We start from the raw sequence: 15,585 nt of genomic DNA on the forward strand, positions 1-15,585 counted from the left end.
TGTGATGGAGAAAAGCGAAAAGTGAATCTCATACGCGGCGACATATATATGGTGAACAAACAGTTTGGCAGCCATGCATGTGTGACGTGGTAGCGAGAGAACACAGCCGTGGTTGTGAAAAAGTTAGACCCACCTCATGTGTGCGGTACCACCTTCACTTAACTCCTCGAGCTCAAAGACATCGTGTCATGACTGACTACATTCAAAGCGTGCCATAACCATATACATTAACAAAAAAAGGGTATATACAACCACTTTGCGTCCTCCAAAGCTTCCGAGCTTCTAACAGAGAGTAGCTCAACACTATACAAAAGCCCTCATCTCAATCCCAAACAAACACCAAAAACGCCATTATTTTCCTGAATCTACCCATCCATCCCATCTCATCCCTTTAATCCATCCCATCGACCTCACTGATAAAACCTCCACTTAACCTCCTTACACGCCCACTCCTTCTTAATCCCATTAATCCTCTCAACCTCCCACCCACTCGTCCACTCCTCATCCCCCACCTTCCCACCCAACCTAATAACCTTGCTGAGATGGCACTCCCCCTCCCCCTTCGCCGTATACCGCCATTGCAGACAATCCTCAACTTCTGTGCAAACGGCCTGGCAGCGCTCGGAGCTATCTGCTGCATCGGGGTGTTTCTCGGCGAGCTTGTCCCAGTTTGGCGGTTCTTTCTTGTCTTCTTTCATGTCCTTGCCTTTCTTGTCGTCTTTCTTGCCATCTTTCTTGTCTTCGCGCTTGGAGATGCTGTTTGAGGTGGGAAGGGCGCCGGCTTCTTGGAAGACGCGTGAGTCGGGTGGTGGGGCGGTGTCGAGTTTGAGTTTTGCGGGCTCTTTCTTGTCGTCTTGCTGGGTCTTATCTTCTTCCTTCGGGGTTTCCTCTTTCTTGGCAGTGTCTTGCTCTCCCTTCTCTTTCTCTTTCTTCTCGGCGTCTTGCTCTTCCTTCTCCTTCTCCTTCTTCGCAGCGTCGTCTTTTAGCTTTTGCCGACGTCCTTCTGGTGCGACGATCTTGGTGTCTTGACTGAGGTTGTCCCAGCCCACCTTTTGCGTTTCGATGTGCGGTTCTACTGAATCGTGATAGGCGTCGCGGTACAGATATGGCTTCTTCCAGCCATTAGCGGTGGTCCACTTCTTCTCAATATCCCACTGCCTCGTGAGTTGGTCGCCGCCAAGGTGATTCCATGACACGGCAGGAGCACACCAGTGCTTCCTGGTGTAGTCGAGCGTACTTGGCTGCTCGCTCTGGAGTAGTGGCCACGAAGCATAAAACTCCACGTGTGCGTCGCCAAGCGCCTTCGCTAGCATCAAGTCGCCGCAGCACTGCTCGCCGTTGTCCGGTTCCCACTTGGTTGCGTAGAGCTCATCGTAAGATTTGGAGTACCGTCGCAGTGCACCTTGAGACATCATGATGCCTGCTCCGCGCTGCGCCACTTGCGTACCCGCGATGTAGTAGGGGGCTCCGCTGTAGTATGGTATCCGGTAGTCCAGCCTGTTCAGCCATTGTAACAGATTCGTCCAGCTCAGACTCGTGTCGGCTTCTATGAAGACAAAGAACTTGGCACTGGGGTTCATGTGGTACGCCTTGTACACCATGGGCAGGAACTTCCACTTTTCCAGCTCCTCCAGCTTCTTCATGTCTGGCTTGTGCTCTGCATCAGCATGCATGAGCTGGTATTCCTGGAACTCGTTGTGCTTGAACTTGGTCTCGCCGCTTATCGAATCGAGCGCATCGTGTACTTTGTGCCCTTGGAACTCGCCGGCGTGGTCGCTGAAGATGGCAAAGGTGGGGACGCAGGCTAGCAGATTGCTGAGGTGGCTGTTGAGCTTTTCGATTTCGGCTTTCGATGTCTTGAGGACGACCATGACGTCTTTCGCTCCGTCGGCGTCGTTGCAGAACTTCTCGACTGCGTGAGTAGGAATGGCGGCTTCGGCGGGCTTCGTAGGCGCAACGTCCGGCTTAGCCGCAATCGGAGTCTTCGACGCAGGTATCGCCTCGGTGGCTAGTGTTGTAGGCGCTGCCATTGCGCCTGAGCCCAATATGCTCCCAGGCTTATCACCACCCTTCAACTTTTCTTTATCCTCCCATCTTCCGCCATCTTCCTCATACTCCGCGACGCCTGTCTCGGTAGGCGCGGATGGTGTTGTCTTTCCCTTTCCACCCTGCGCTCCCTTATCGTCCCATCTGTGATCATCTGTCTCCTTCGGATGATCTCCGTGTGCTATCGGCGTGGATGTCGCGTGCGGAGTCTCGATGACGGGCGGCGGTATTATCGGCTCGGTGTGTACATTCTTGTGGTCGTAATGGTCGATGACGGGTATCGTGGGCTGGGGCGTCTGTTGCGGCAGGCCGAAAGTCCAGAAGAAAGTCAAGAGCGAAAAGGAGACGATGATGATGGCGAGCCGTGAGGGGGTGATGAGCGGCATTGCGGCGATAGGGCTTCGACCGCCAAACTTGGAAGTTGAGGTTTGGTTGAGGGAATATTATGGCATTGAATTAGACAAAGTCTTTGAGTGAAAATAATCAAGTCATTGTGGTTGCAATCGCCAAAGTCGCGAATGCCCCTCTGAGCGATGATCCCGGGAATGATGGATGGATGAGGCGGTGGCTCTCACCCCTTGGCTGTGGCGCTCGGTCTAGCAGGCGCGCCGGAAGACGCGCTATCACGACGCTTGACCTGCCCAACTCCATTTTTCGGTCTTCAATGCTGACGCAGATGCTTGCTTTTGAAAGAACAACTAGAGACTTGAAATCGTATCTACTACACTACTGTATTATGCAGGGGCTTCTGACAGCTGTCACCACGTGTCGAGGGCGCGCCTGCTGGTAGCTCACAGCATCACGTGATGCAATCCAATCTCATCGCATCAAGAACACTGCAAGCATGCGAGGCGATTGCAATGTTTCAACGAGCAGTCAAGGTAAATCCTGAAAATATACAATCGCTCTTCGGTCTGGATGTGGACGCCATGTCTTCTCTTCGGCGTCTCTCCTGCGTTCAATTTCCTTCCCACCGGAGTCCCTCCGCCAGCCACAACTTCATCACCCAGCACGCCATTACCAAATCGCGTCTCTTCCCGTCTTTCTCGATTCCATCCGTCGTCTCCAGCACAAGTTCCTTTCTATCCTTCTCGACTCCCATCCCCATCCCCGATCGAGACGCGTTCGCGGTACCAAGCCCTTCCCTCCCAATCTCTTCCCTCGCAACAACCACCCCCTCAGCATCCTCCCACACACCCTTCTTGACACAGTACAAAAGATGTTTCTCGGGCTCACATGCACCTCTGTAGTCGCACACATGATGCTGAGCTTTACATTTGGTAACATGCCAGATGCGCGTCCACTGGCCGCCCCACAATGACTCCCCGGATGTCATCTGGATGCTTCCGGGAAGTGTTCCAGCTTTCTTGCCGCGCATCTCGAATTCATGTATGCTATATAGCGTTTCCTCGCTACTGTAGGGGATCGGTTGGTCGCGTGCCGTATGTGTGGTTGGTACTGAACAGCACCGCGTCTCGCGTGCATGTACTGCGCGGATACGCAACTTCGACACAGATCCGTCGCGGTGGAAGTCTCGATGCAATTGGTATCGCGGGATGTTTTGCGTCTTCGTAGCGTATACGAAAGAGCCTTCTAGTCTGAAGGTCTGCGCTTCTCCAAGAGGCACAAGGTCGAGTATGGTCTTTTTCGCGTCTCGTTGTTCTTGGACTTTCGATCGCGATTCCTCTTTGTGTTTTGGAAACGTGTGTGCTTTGGCAAGTGGGCGACGAGCTGTAACGTTGGCGCTTAGCAGCTTCGTCTCCGGTGCCGCGGACGGGCTGCTGCTTGGACGACTTGATGCCGACCACATGCTAGATGGAGATATGGCTTCGTCGGAAAGTGCCTCAATACCAGTCGTAATTGCACCCGTCAAAACGTCGAATGGGTTCGTCTCTTTTGCATACGTCTTGAACGTGAAAGAAGGGTCAACGAGTGGGATCAGGTCGTCTTCAGCAGATGCGGTAAACTCTAATGGGCGGCTGAACATCGTTGCGGCTTCCTTAATGAGGTGATAGGTATAATGCTAAGCATAGGACTGAAGGTCTATATAACCACCTAAAGTGTCCCTGGGTGTTCTACGTCGTTGATGTATCAGCCACGATTGGCGTCAAGATTAGTCGTTATCGGCAGCTCGCATACACCAGCATGCGCTGTGTAAGTCGATCGCGCAAGGAGAAGCTGCAGAGTCATCTGGCAGTATTCAAGCGATTGGATTGGAAAGGCCGCAGTGTGTGGCGTGGCGGGTTGAGCCCTCAGTAAGCATGTGAATAAGCGCAGATCGCAAGTTGACTACGCGCGGCTACTCGCATACGCATCACAAAGCAGGTCGAAGCGAGACATAAACGCGAGATGCGTAGCGAATGAATGTATTATTGTATACAGAGAGCGAAGGCAGCGTACGTAGCCAAAGATCCTCTAACTATACGGCTCAAACCTACAATGGCTGTCCATCCTCACCCAAAATCGGAGCAAAGAAGTTGAACTTGCCAAAAGGATCATACTCCTTCTTCAGCTTCCTCAACTTTTCCAACCTCCACGGCTCATACCCATACAGTTGCTCTGTCGTCTCGTCACCCCTCGCATAGTTGATGTAAGACTCATACGGCTTGTTCGTCCCGTTGATCATTGTATCGCGGATCTTACCCGCGTAGTCCCACGCGAGTGCATCAAGACTAGCGTTCTTGTCGTATGTCATAAATGGGGAGAAGAGGAGCTGACCATCGCGATCGGGGTATGCTGTGCTGTCGCTGGGGATCTCGCCAACGCGGTTGGTGGAGTAGCTTTCGAGCAGGACAGCGGAGTTGCGGAACTCGGCTGGGAAGGTAGCCATGATATCGATGACTCCTCGGAGAGAGGGCGCGTCATATGTGTCTGCTGAGACGGGGACGAGGGAGCGCGTGTAGCCTTTGGTGCAGGAGGGGCCGTCGCTGTCGGCGCCGGTGAATCTGCTGACGCCGCCGAGGTCGGTTATGCCTGATTCGGTGTTGATGGGGGACATTGCGACGAAGGGGTCGGTGTATTGGGCTGGGACGGTGTCGGCACCTTGGTAAATTACCCAGATGATGACAATGGGCTGGTGATGTTAGTAATTGGGTAGTACTAGAAGGGATTTATACTTACGTTCACTGGGTCTACCTCGGGATCGAAAGAGAAGACGACGTAGTGTTCCAAGCTCACCGACCTGTTGGCAGCTGTCATCCAGGTATTTGCGACTGCGACCACGTCTTCCATCTTGTCGTGCGTGAAGAAGTAGCCGCTGACAGCCCATCCATCCACAACTGGCTCCTTGTCATAGATCTTGATCTCAGCCTGGGTCACTAGACCAAAGTTGTGACCAGCGCCACGTATCGCCCAGAACAGGTTTGGGCTGCTCTCGTTGACAGTGATGGCCGTGCCGTTGGCTAGGACCATTCGCGCGGACACGAGCTGATCGGATGCTAGGCCGTAACGTCCTTGGTTCCAGCCATGGCCTCCTCCGAGGATAGGGGAGACGTAGCCGACGCAGGCACAAGCCGTTGTCATTGTTTGCTTGTCATGGAGCCCTAGGAAGTCAATGACGTCGCCGTTGAGGATACCGCCCTGAATCAAAGCAGTATCGCCATCGTCGACGATGAAGATATCGTTCATACCCCGCATGAAGATTCCAACGGCGTTTGTAATGTTGTTGAGGTATGTCGTCGTCGCATGAGCGCCCGAGATGGCGTGGAAGGGCTTGTCGTTGGCATTGGCATAGAGGATCTGGCTTGAGGTTAGCTAAAGGAAAATTTTACCATGGTAGGAGCTTACTAACAGTCTCTTGAACATCTTCTTCCGTCGCAACCTTTACGATCATATCGTAGTGCGGAGTCTGCCCGGCGCCCCATCGTACAGTGGCATTGGCAAATTCTTCTGAACCTGGCAAGTAGACTTCCGCAAGCTGACTCAATGAAGACTTGAAAAGCTTGAAAGATGAATCAGACATATTCAAAGAAGCCTGGGCGGTAGCCACGCAAGCCGCTATGGCGGTCGCTGTTGAAAGAGTGTTGCGCAACATTGTTGTGATTCGATCCGATGAACAACAGATGAGGTACGGAATTCCATACTGTAGACTTTGATCTTATAGGACTTCGGATACTGGTAAACTACCGTGAAAATTGCGTGAATTGCGCGCCTCACCAACTTGTCGCCGTTGTTAGTTTAAGGAGCGCCCTTGGTCTTTCCCGCTTCTCCACCAATTCCAACATTGTGGAACAAAGGAAACGTAGTTCACTAGCATCCTTGTTCCCGACACAATGGGTCAGGCGTGAGTCGAACGCAAAGGGTCAGTTCGATAGGGCAATCGTGAAAGCCATCACTCGTTCTGGGCAGGTACCGTGGTGAACTGATTGGTCGCCACGCGTGAAGCTCACTACGAGATCTTCGGAAGATTCATTGAACTGCCAAGTTCGGCCGAAAAGCAAATCGATAGAACAGAACGAATATAGAAGGTATTGCCTACCGGTGTTGGAGGTTGCGCATCGGATAATAATGCGCGCTAGATCGAGACGCGCGTTAGTAGCAAGCGCGTACACATGCTGGACCACGACGACGAAGTGACTCCGAAGGCTCAAAAATGCCTATCAAAGACCAGAGTCTGTCCTACTTTGACCAAGGAACAAACGTGGACTTTGAGTATCGAAGCGCGACCGAATATACTAGATAAGTTCACGACGACGCATCGTGGGTAAGTTGTTCCGCGGTGAAGAAGTTGCTGACACGGGCCTTACTCCGTAGGGTCCTGAAAGACGCGCCCCTTGATATACCTGTGGCGATTCGTGGCTCCAGCGTCGCCGCGGAGAGAAGTGTACGGCACAGGTCCACGAGCTTTACCTGGTGAGCAAGCTTCCTGGGAAGCCCTGGAAATAACCCCTAGATACGTGATTCAGTATGTGGTGACATTCGAATTCGTATTAGCATTGGGGCGTGGGGTGAGGGCACAAGCCGGCCGACGTTGATGTGTGGTTGGCCTGGAGTGAATGGGATGAAGAGGAGATGCCCAGGTGGTGCCAGGCGCTGCTGCCTTCTGGCGGGGGTAAACTGCGCCGCCCCACTCTGTGGTTGCGACATCCCAGACAGTACCTGCTGGCTACAAGTCGTGTCGCATGCATACACCCACGTCCTAATAAGTAAGTAGTTGGTATCTAGCTGGCCAGAAAACTCACACTTCTACCTTAATTTTATGTTCAAGACCGCGACACGAATTTTAGCCATCCCTAGGACCACGCCAGGGCTGCGGCTGAGTCGACTGCATCGCGCGAGCGGTGCAGCGCAAAAGAAATGCTGGTTGCAGTCGTTTGTTCTCTCCAAGAAGCTCATACATCTGTGCAAAGCCGGCGCAGAATGAGGCTGCGGAAGTAGGTGGCTTTGTGAGCCTACGTGGCGTGGCGCCCCTCAGCCAGAGGGGCGTGTGCATGGAAGGACAACACAGCTGAAGCAGTATATTATACTTGCAGCTTCTCTGGTTTTTGAGAGTCACAGCTGAAGCATCACTCTTCAGATAGTATATATTCACTTCCTACCTTCAGACCTGCGATCCGATAAGCACGGTCGACCAGCACCCTCTCAGCATGTCATCCCACGCATACATGGACGAAAATTTGTTCGATCGAGATGCCCTGACGCCCAAATTGCGTACCCCTAATGTATTCGAAGTCGAGCCTCACTCAGGCATACGCCCTGAACGACTAGACAACGGCTGGCTTACGGCATCTTCGGAACTATGGGACCAGACGGCGAACCACGAAGCAACCTCAGCACGAACCATGGCGGCTAGTACCGGGTCGCTCAAGAACTGCTACAGCATTCCGGAACCTGATCAAAGCTCTACATCGTATGTTGTTCCAAGCTACGATTCTTTGTACTAATACTGACCCATATGGGTGGGGGCATGTCGCATCGACTCTTTCTGGTCTTGATCTCATTTGTTTTTTCCTCTGTCTTTCAAACGTTCACAGACTTGTAGCATTTCCGACGCTACAAGACTTTCTTAGTTTCCATGGATAACGCCTGTCGCAGGCCTACTTCTTTCTTCTTCTTACCGCATAGCGGAGGTCGTTCCCGTCTCTCACGAATGAGGCCCCTCTCATTTTGGAAAGTCCTCCGCTATGCACCTTTTCTTATCTCTACTGAATAACGAACTTGTGTTGCGCCTAGCATGTATGCAATACTGTGACCCTTGAACCCAAGTCGCGATCGTGCCCCCATCTAGATTATACAGATCCCTCATCCCTTTCCAACCTACTGTTGCTCACGAGCAGGTTCTTGTCGATGATGTTGTCTGCGGAGAAAGTCTCGTCGATGACTTTGTCTTCAGGGGAGGTCTCGTCGATTATCCGGTCTTGTTGTTGCAACCTTACACACACCAAGGAGTCTGGACTGGTGTTCCTCACCAACAAACACTCACACACGGTCTTCAAAACTCTCAGGAGGTTGAAGAAACCTGGAACAAAGAACTGGCCATGCTAGAGATAGCAGATCTGGATCAAGATGCCGCGTCTCCCGGAAGCATGCATACTGTACGAGATCGGGAATACGGAAGCAACTCGGCAATGCAGAAAATTACAACGCGTACCCGTAACGCCCCCGATATTCCTTTCCGAGTCGAGACCAAGAAGGTCTACGTCTGCACACATACTGGCTGCAACAAGAAGTACTCACGCATGCCGGACCTCCGACGCCATTACCGAGGATCTCATCTCGACGATCGTCCATTCCAATGCCGCGCTCTGGGTTGTGAACGAGCGATTCATGGGTTTCCGCGGAGGGATAAGAGAGACCTGCATGAGAAGAAGATGCACATCGACATTGGGGACGGTATCTTGTTGTAAAGGAAGAGATGGGCATGTGCGCGTCAGGGAAGACTCATTGGAAGGGAAGTCGATTCCGTTGGAAGAGAGAAACGCCATGTAAGAGCTGCGAACACTTGCGTCATATGTCGCACAGTCTGGGGCGCCACGTGGGAGATAAGCACGAGGAGGTTTCGGGTTACGGCGCAGTCTTGCCATGTCTTGTTTACTACGTGGCGTTCATGCTGTCTAAGCGATCCTGCACCGCTCAAATCGAAAGCATTATCTACTTTTAGCGAGCCAATACATGCTAATCAGCTGGCTAACTTACCTGATTGCTGTCTGCGCGCTTCTCCTTCCGGACGTGTGATCACCCGTTCGGTCTTCCTGCGTACGACCCATGTCCGACTCCCGGCGCATCGGTGATTCACATGACTCGATCTACCTCTGCCTCCGACTGATACCAGCGCATCGTCATTTTAAAGTTGCAGTCTGCCTCACATTGATTGAGATCAGCTGGCGAACTACACTGATCGTGACTATTGGCAGTAGTCGCGAAATTAGCTTTCGGCAATGCGAACTTCCCCGGCGGTACTGCGGACACACCCTCATGGCCGCAGTCAGGCGGATACGGGCCGCCACGACACCATACTGATTGGGGAAATTCTTACAGCTTTACTTGCCCCGACGGAGTAACCCTTGCTGAAGAGCACATGGTTCAGGGATGCAGGGCAAAACTTTCGTGGCACAGTCCAGGTGTGCTCTGTTTGCGCGTACTCCTTATGCTGACCGCTGTGTTACCTTGCTCTCTTGCTCTGTCAAGTCTCACCTACCTTTCTGCATTCATCCTTCTTGACCACGTCCGCGGAACCGAATTACCAACTCTCGCAAAAAGAAATCATGTCGAGAATTGCTTGTGCCTGGGCGGAGTTAGGCGAGGATGCTAACGATGCCTATCACTGGTACGAAACCACGCATATACCCGACGCCCTGGTGAAGATCAGGTCCACCGCCAGACATGCAGAGCAAGTGGAAGACAGCCCATTCCAGGAAGTACCTGGGATTGATGGCAGGTTCATGACCATTTACGACCTACCAAAACAACCAAGCGCGCAAGACCTGGATGCGCGGATATGCCCTGCGCTGGACAAACTTCCGAATGAGGCGAAGGTGGACACACGGTTCTACACAGAGCATAAGAACTGGTTTGGGGAAGAGTGGCGCGGAGGTATGTTCTCCTCAAGCTCATGATACAAGGATGCACCATGGAAGCTAACACCCTGCGTCAGATCCCCGCGATGTCCAAATGTGGGTCGTAGTCCTTTGGCAGCCCGCCCCGGAAGTTCACGACGAATTCGTAAAGTGGTTCGGAGAAGAGTTCACGCCCGGAATGCTCGAGAGTCCTGGACTTCTTCGCACGCGCATCTTCAAGCTCGAGCACGCTTCGCTCATCCAGGACGAGAAATACAAACAAGTGGACAAGGCGTCAGTGTACCAGTACATGACGTTTTGGGAGTTCGATAGTGAGGAACTGCCATGGGAGATCTTGGTATACCTGGGGTCTTCAGAGAGGTGGAGGCATTATGTCGAGGGCGGGCTTCTGGTACGTCGCGTGTCTCCAGTCAAATAAGAGTGCTGATAGCTAACAAAGTCGTAGTCATGGCAGGTCGGACAATTTCTGGTAAATAACATCTATCCCGACATCGAGGACGCGGACTCCCCGGCCGTCATGGGGGCGAAGATCATCGTAACCCCGGTCGCACAGGAGACGTGAACGTTGTCGACACCGAAACTGATGCTAAGTAGGAATATCAGGATTTGGACGACGACATCAGCCAACATAGCGGAAGTGATCTATTGGACGGAGGAAATGAGGCAATACCCGTAATGAACAGCGGATATGATGACTTGATCGAGGACGTGGATTAATTGGATCTGGCTAATATCTTGCCTTCGGTAAACGGCGTTTAATAATACCCCAATTGTTGTTTTCCATTCAGGGTTCCTGTTTCAGACACTCATATTGATGGCCGGGCTGACCGTCATATGCCATACCAAACTGCTCTATCATTGCCGTATTATGTCGCCTTTCCAGGCGTATACGGTGGGGTACCAGGTGTAACACTTGATAGGTACCGATCAGATGGTACACCGGCCTGAGCATGAACTAGTCCAGGTAAACCTGAAGTGACCTGTTGTAGGGATTGTTCTGGAAGAAACCGTGACATTGTTGCCCGCGTGGCGCCGTGTGTTGACAACGCTGTTCTTGAAGGACTGATGAGAGCCGGTGCTCGCGATCTTGTAAGAACCTTATGTTCATCATGCTCGAGTATAGTGTGTCCGAGGTCCAATAGAGGTGGGTTGCGAGACAGGCTGTATGCGTCCGTGTTTTGCTGTATTTTGCCTAGTGAAGGATCGCGTGCGAGCTGGGATGTGGACTCATGCACGTCTGGCGCAATATGATCGTCTGCCCGACCCGCTCGCCGCCGTCTCCGCGTTTCGACTTGAGAGCTTGCCCCGAAGACTAAGTCGGACGACTCCTGTGGCGTCAGCCCGGGTTGCCTGAATGGGCTTCCAGGCGCCTCTGAGACCGCAAATGCGTTCTGCTCTCCATCGAGTGACTCATATTCTTCCAATATGGATGTATCTTTTTCGGGGTTGATGACAAGTTTGATGGTATTGCTCGCTGCGGTTGTTCGAGATCTTCTTGAAGGAAGTATCGGTGCTGATCCCAGGGTTGGTCTACTTGATCGATGCTCTGGGATCGGTAGCGCGCCGGAGCAATAATCGTCTCGACGTTTTCGCACGTGTCTCTCGGCTTGCGACGTCGGCTCACCAAAACTGCCTACTTCTTTTCGTCTGCGGATTTGTGAGCCTTCATGGTGATCGACATCGCGTGTCCTGCTGCGTGAGCCATTATGCGACTTGCAGAATATATGCTTCCCATTTCCCCCAAATCTGAGATGTCTGGGCACGTCCCACACTTCGTCCGAGCTTGCGCTCAAGAGTTTGGCTCGTGAAGGCGCAATTCGATTGCCTTCAGAATGACTACCAGAGCCTTCATCGTGAGCCTTGACAGCCAGCTTCTTAGCCTTCGGTCGCCTTTTCCCAGCAGCATCTGCTATCGGTGGAGAACGATGCGTCTTCTGTCTCGGGCTACGGCCCTTGGTGTAGCGCATAGTGCGTTGAATGCCAGCGAAACTCCTCCGCTCGTCGTCGTCGAGATCGACACCTTCCACATTCGTGTATAGCCTGACTTTGCGTCCGCCGTTGCCTGTACGCTCGCCGCTGACTCGGTAAACGCATGTTCGTCCCTTTCTTCCACTCTGGTGTTTCTTGCGCGCGCAGACGTATCGTGGAGCCGAAGTTTCGGCGTGATCGCTTGTCGTGACCTGAGGTGAGAGCAAGGATTTGACCAGCCCTCTCAATCCGCAACTCGGAAGCAAGACTATGACCATTGCGATAGGCCGTAGGCCAGAGGTAACGATAGGGTTGATGGCGGGCCACTCGCCGTAAATGTGGTCTCGAATATGTACACATCGCGTGCCACAGGTCCCGAGTAGGCGGTAGGGTCGCAGTTGCTTTGAAGCTCTTGGGCAGTTATTGTCGAAAGGATCTATATGAGCAAGGGCGCTACGTAGGAGGCGTAACTGCCGCTTCCAACAAGCGAACTCATATTCGTAGGTTCCTGTACACCATTGTCATCTTGAGACGGTTGTTTCTTACTCGCCCATGCATCCTGAGACTTTGTAGTTGCTTCCATCGCAATGAAAACTTCTGATAGACTGCTAAGGTCGCGTTGCGACTGGGTAGCAGGTGCCTCAGCTTCGTAGAGATCAAGGTGCCTGCTGTTAATGAAGAAATTGCGTTGGAAGATGCCATTGCAAGAACGGTTCATGATGATCAAGTGAAGTCCATGCTACGCGCGAAGCTGGCAGCGCCTCACTATGTCCAGAGTTGAATTCCGGATTCCGGAGCGCGTTAATGGCAGTTTGGAGAGGTGTAGATAGCATGCTAGTGGAATCTGTCGTGAGGTTGGGGTGAACAGGAGGGTGTTCTACGTCATCGAGATCGCGAACCCCTGATGGGCTCCACTCATCGGATGACTAAGCCAGTCTTAGCCTATTCTGGATGGCATGGCCTCCTTCCGTGAGAACACTGTCAGCCGCCAACACTTTTCGTCGTCGGACGCGACTACGACTTCAACCACTCCGAGCAAACACTTCTTTTGCTTTCAGGGATTTTGGCGATCAACTCCTCATTCTCGAGGCACCTCAAACTCTTCCAAAGTTCCGTTAAGAATGTGTGTCGCAACACCTGTGAACCAATACACATATCGCGCCACGTCTTGGGCAACATTGAACACAACCTTTCATCGCTGATGTAACTTTAAAGATTAGCTCAGCTGAATAGAGGCTGTATTGCTATATAACAACGAAGCACGAGCCGATTGCGACCATCGCCTTCAAGCTCTTCCGTTGTAAGCCAATAGGTTTGGTGCGCCTGCTACATCTGTAAGGCGATTTGGCTAAATTTAGGTTTGCGAAGTCAGTGTACGTCTCACGTGCGGTCGGTGCAGAGCCACTTACAGTAGCCAAAGCCAAAACTCTTGCCCTCGCGGCCGGACCGATCGATTGCCCTTCGAGACCACGCAGATAGGACACCAGACCAGCCACAAAGGGTGCAGACGCCGATGTACCACTCGCTGTCATCGTTGCCGTATTTGAGGTGTGCCAGGTAGATATGATATCACCACCCGGAGCCCAAATGTCTACGGCCGACCCGTAATTCGATGTCGAAGAACGAGCATCGTTCGATTGAACGCTTCCTACGCACAGTGCGTTGGCAGCACGAGCTGGCGAGACATTTGCGGCCGGCTGGTTTTCGTTTCCTGCAGCGACGACAGGCAGTATACCTCGGTTCGCCAATGCGTTCACAGCGTTGTCCATGGACGAGGAAGCTGGCCCACCGAGCGATAAGTTCACCACGGCTGAACCCAGGCGGCTCTTGGTAACGATATCGTTTGTCACCCAGTTCAAGCCGGCCAGCACACTGGAGCCAGCTGCGACGTTATCATCGCCTATCACTTTGACCGCGATGAGATTTGTCTTCTTGGCGACACCGTAGGTCTTTGAACCAATTACACCAGCTACGTGGGTGCCATGGCCGGTGACATCAGCATCGTTGGTGTTGGCTGCATTGTAGCCCCAGGAAGCGCGGCCTTCGAACTCGTCATGGGTCGTTCGGATTCCACTGTCTAGTACATACGAGTAGGTGCCGCTGCCAGCTGTCGAATCGTATATGTAACTGGTGGCTCCTCTGGTCCTGGAGGATACGCTTGCAAGACCCCATGGTGCGTTGGTTTCTGAGAAGTGTCAGCGACATGGTCTCACCTCATGCAAGGTAAGCTCGAACAAGTCTGCAGACTACGTCAAGTTGAAAACTTGCAGAGCAGTTGACCAAACGTCGATGTAAGCTCTACGGTGTGATATACGTACGCGTTACCAAAGCTGTAGGATACATCAGGAAGTCTTTCTCGACAAGGAAAACATCATCCAATGCCTCCAATTCGGCAACAACGGCTGGGTCAAATGCCCCGGCATAGCCCTTGAAGTCTCCAAAGTCGTATTCCTGATCAATCCCTGCGTTCAGGTCGTCTCGTCGTCCGAGATGGCGAGCTACTATACTGCGGACCTTCTCACGATGAGCGGTAAATGTTGCGACGTCCACATCCGGCTTGAGCTGTACGATGTATCGGCCCGCGATCGAGTCCTCGGTTGAGCGAGTTGGGAGAGGTGCCGCATGAGCAAGAAACGATGCCGCAGCTACAGCAAGAGACAGAGTGCGGACGAAGAACCGCATCTTGAAAGACACAAAGAGGAGTGGTAATGCCTGGAAGATGAGATTGATCGAGATAATTTAGGACTTATCGCAACGCTTCTGCATACTTATAGCGATCCAGGATACCAAGCTCGACACCACGCTCCATCGCGCACCCTCAATCCAGGCTACTACCGGCGGAAGAATCGAACCCCCATATACCCCCAAAACATATCCAATAACGACAATGTGAGAAGCAAGATGCCTGGCCCCTAGGCGCTTGCGGATGTCGCCTGGCTGACGTGCGCGGAGACTATCCTCGTATGTACTCCACATAGTCCACTGAGAACTGATCCATCTGCCCGCTCCTGCCTTTTCTTCGCGCGATCCGATAGTTCATGCAGATGTCCTGCGATGCAATGCAGGGGCCGAATGCCCTGCGCTGCACGTGCGTGGCGAGGCAGACTGGGCGAGGGTTATAGTTACGGTCCTAAAAGCTTCAGATCTTTGTTGATGCGCCTGAACAGGCCTCCGATGGTACATCAAGATGTCATCGACAGCAACAATGTGCATTGTCGTTGACTGTGACACAATGAGAGAGCCGCTTCGTGATCACGTTCCGGCCACGTGCCGCCCGCGGTGGGGCAATGTCTCAACTGCGCCGCAATTCATCACCGACTAGACTTGATCTCCGGAACTACTGTGCCTCATACACATTTTGCTGCACGCACTCCGAGACCGGGAAAGCTCAAGTAGACTGGCGATACGACGTGGCGAAATGCTGCCGCCTGCGTCCACCTCTACCCGCCGGGTACTTCACTGATCACGGCTGCTCTTCGGGGAAAGGACATTTCACATTGCATTATCATATACGCCGGCTATTAAAACGCCTCTACTATCCAGTAAAGTCTCATCC

At 52.7% G+C, this 15,585-nt stretch overlaps 4 protein-coding genes across 4 annotated transcripts; 1 reads left to right on the forward strand and 3 right to left on the reverse strand.

The window, feature by feature from the left end:
• Positions 1-410: 410 nt before the first annotated feature.
• Positions 411-2,432, reverse strand: J4E88_009986 (uncharacterized protein; the record flags this gene model as incomplete). The annotated part of the gene is made up of 1 exon (XM_049403583.1): positions 411-2,432. One exon carries the CDS (start codon positions 2,430-2,432, stop codon positions 411-413), a length of 2,022 nt encoding a protein of 673 aa, XP_049250745.1.
• A 2,048-nt stretch (positions 2,433-4,480) lies between these two features.
• J4E88_009987 (uncharacterized protein) lies at positions 4,481-6,079 on the reverse strand (the record flags this gene model as incomplete). Its single annotated transcript, XM_049403584.1, has 3 exons — positions 4,481-5,119; positions 5,167-5,784; positions 5,837-6,079. 3 exons carry the CDS (start codon positions 6,077-6,079, stop codon positions 4,481-4,483), a joined length of 1,500 nt encoding a protein of 499 aa, XP_049250746.1.
• Positions 6,080-9,749: 3,670 nt separating this feature from the next.
• J4E88_009988 (uncharacterized protein) lies at positions 9,750-10,623 on the forward strand (the record flags this gene model as incomplete). The annotated part of the gene is made up of 3 exons (XM_049403585.1): positions 9,750-10,077; positions 10,139-10,452; positions 10,507-10,623. 3 exons carry the CDS (start codon positions 9,750-9,752, stop codon positions 10,621-10,623), a joined length of 759 nt encoding a protein of 252 aa, XP_049250747.1.
• A 2,650-nt stretch (positions 10,624-13,273) lies between these two features.
• Positions 13,274-14,711, reverse strand: J4E88_009989 (uncharacterized protein; the record flags this gene model as incomplete). The annotated part of the gene is made up of 2 exons (XM_049403586.1): positions 13,274-14,214; positions 14,348-14,711. 2 exons carry the CDS (start codon positions 14,709-14,711, stop codon positions 13,274-13,276), a joined length of 1,305 nt encoding a protein of 434 aa, XP_049250748.1.
• Positions 14,712-15,585: the final 874 nt, after the last annotated feature.

This window comes from Alternaria novae-zelandiae (assembly GCF_023758075.1).
Source record: "Alternaria novae-zelandiae strain BMP 2774 chromosome Unknown scaffold_27, whole genome shotgun sequence".
Lineage (NCBI taxonomy): Eukaryota > Fungi > Ascomycota > Dothideomycetes > Pleosporales > Pleosporaceae > Alternaria > Alternaria novae-zelandiae.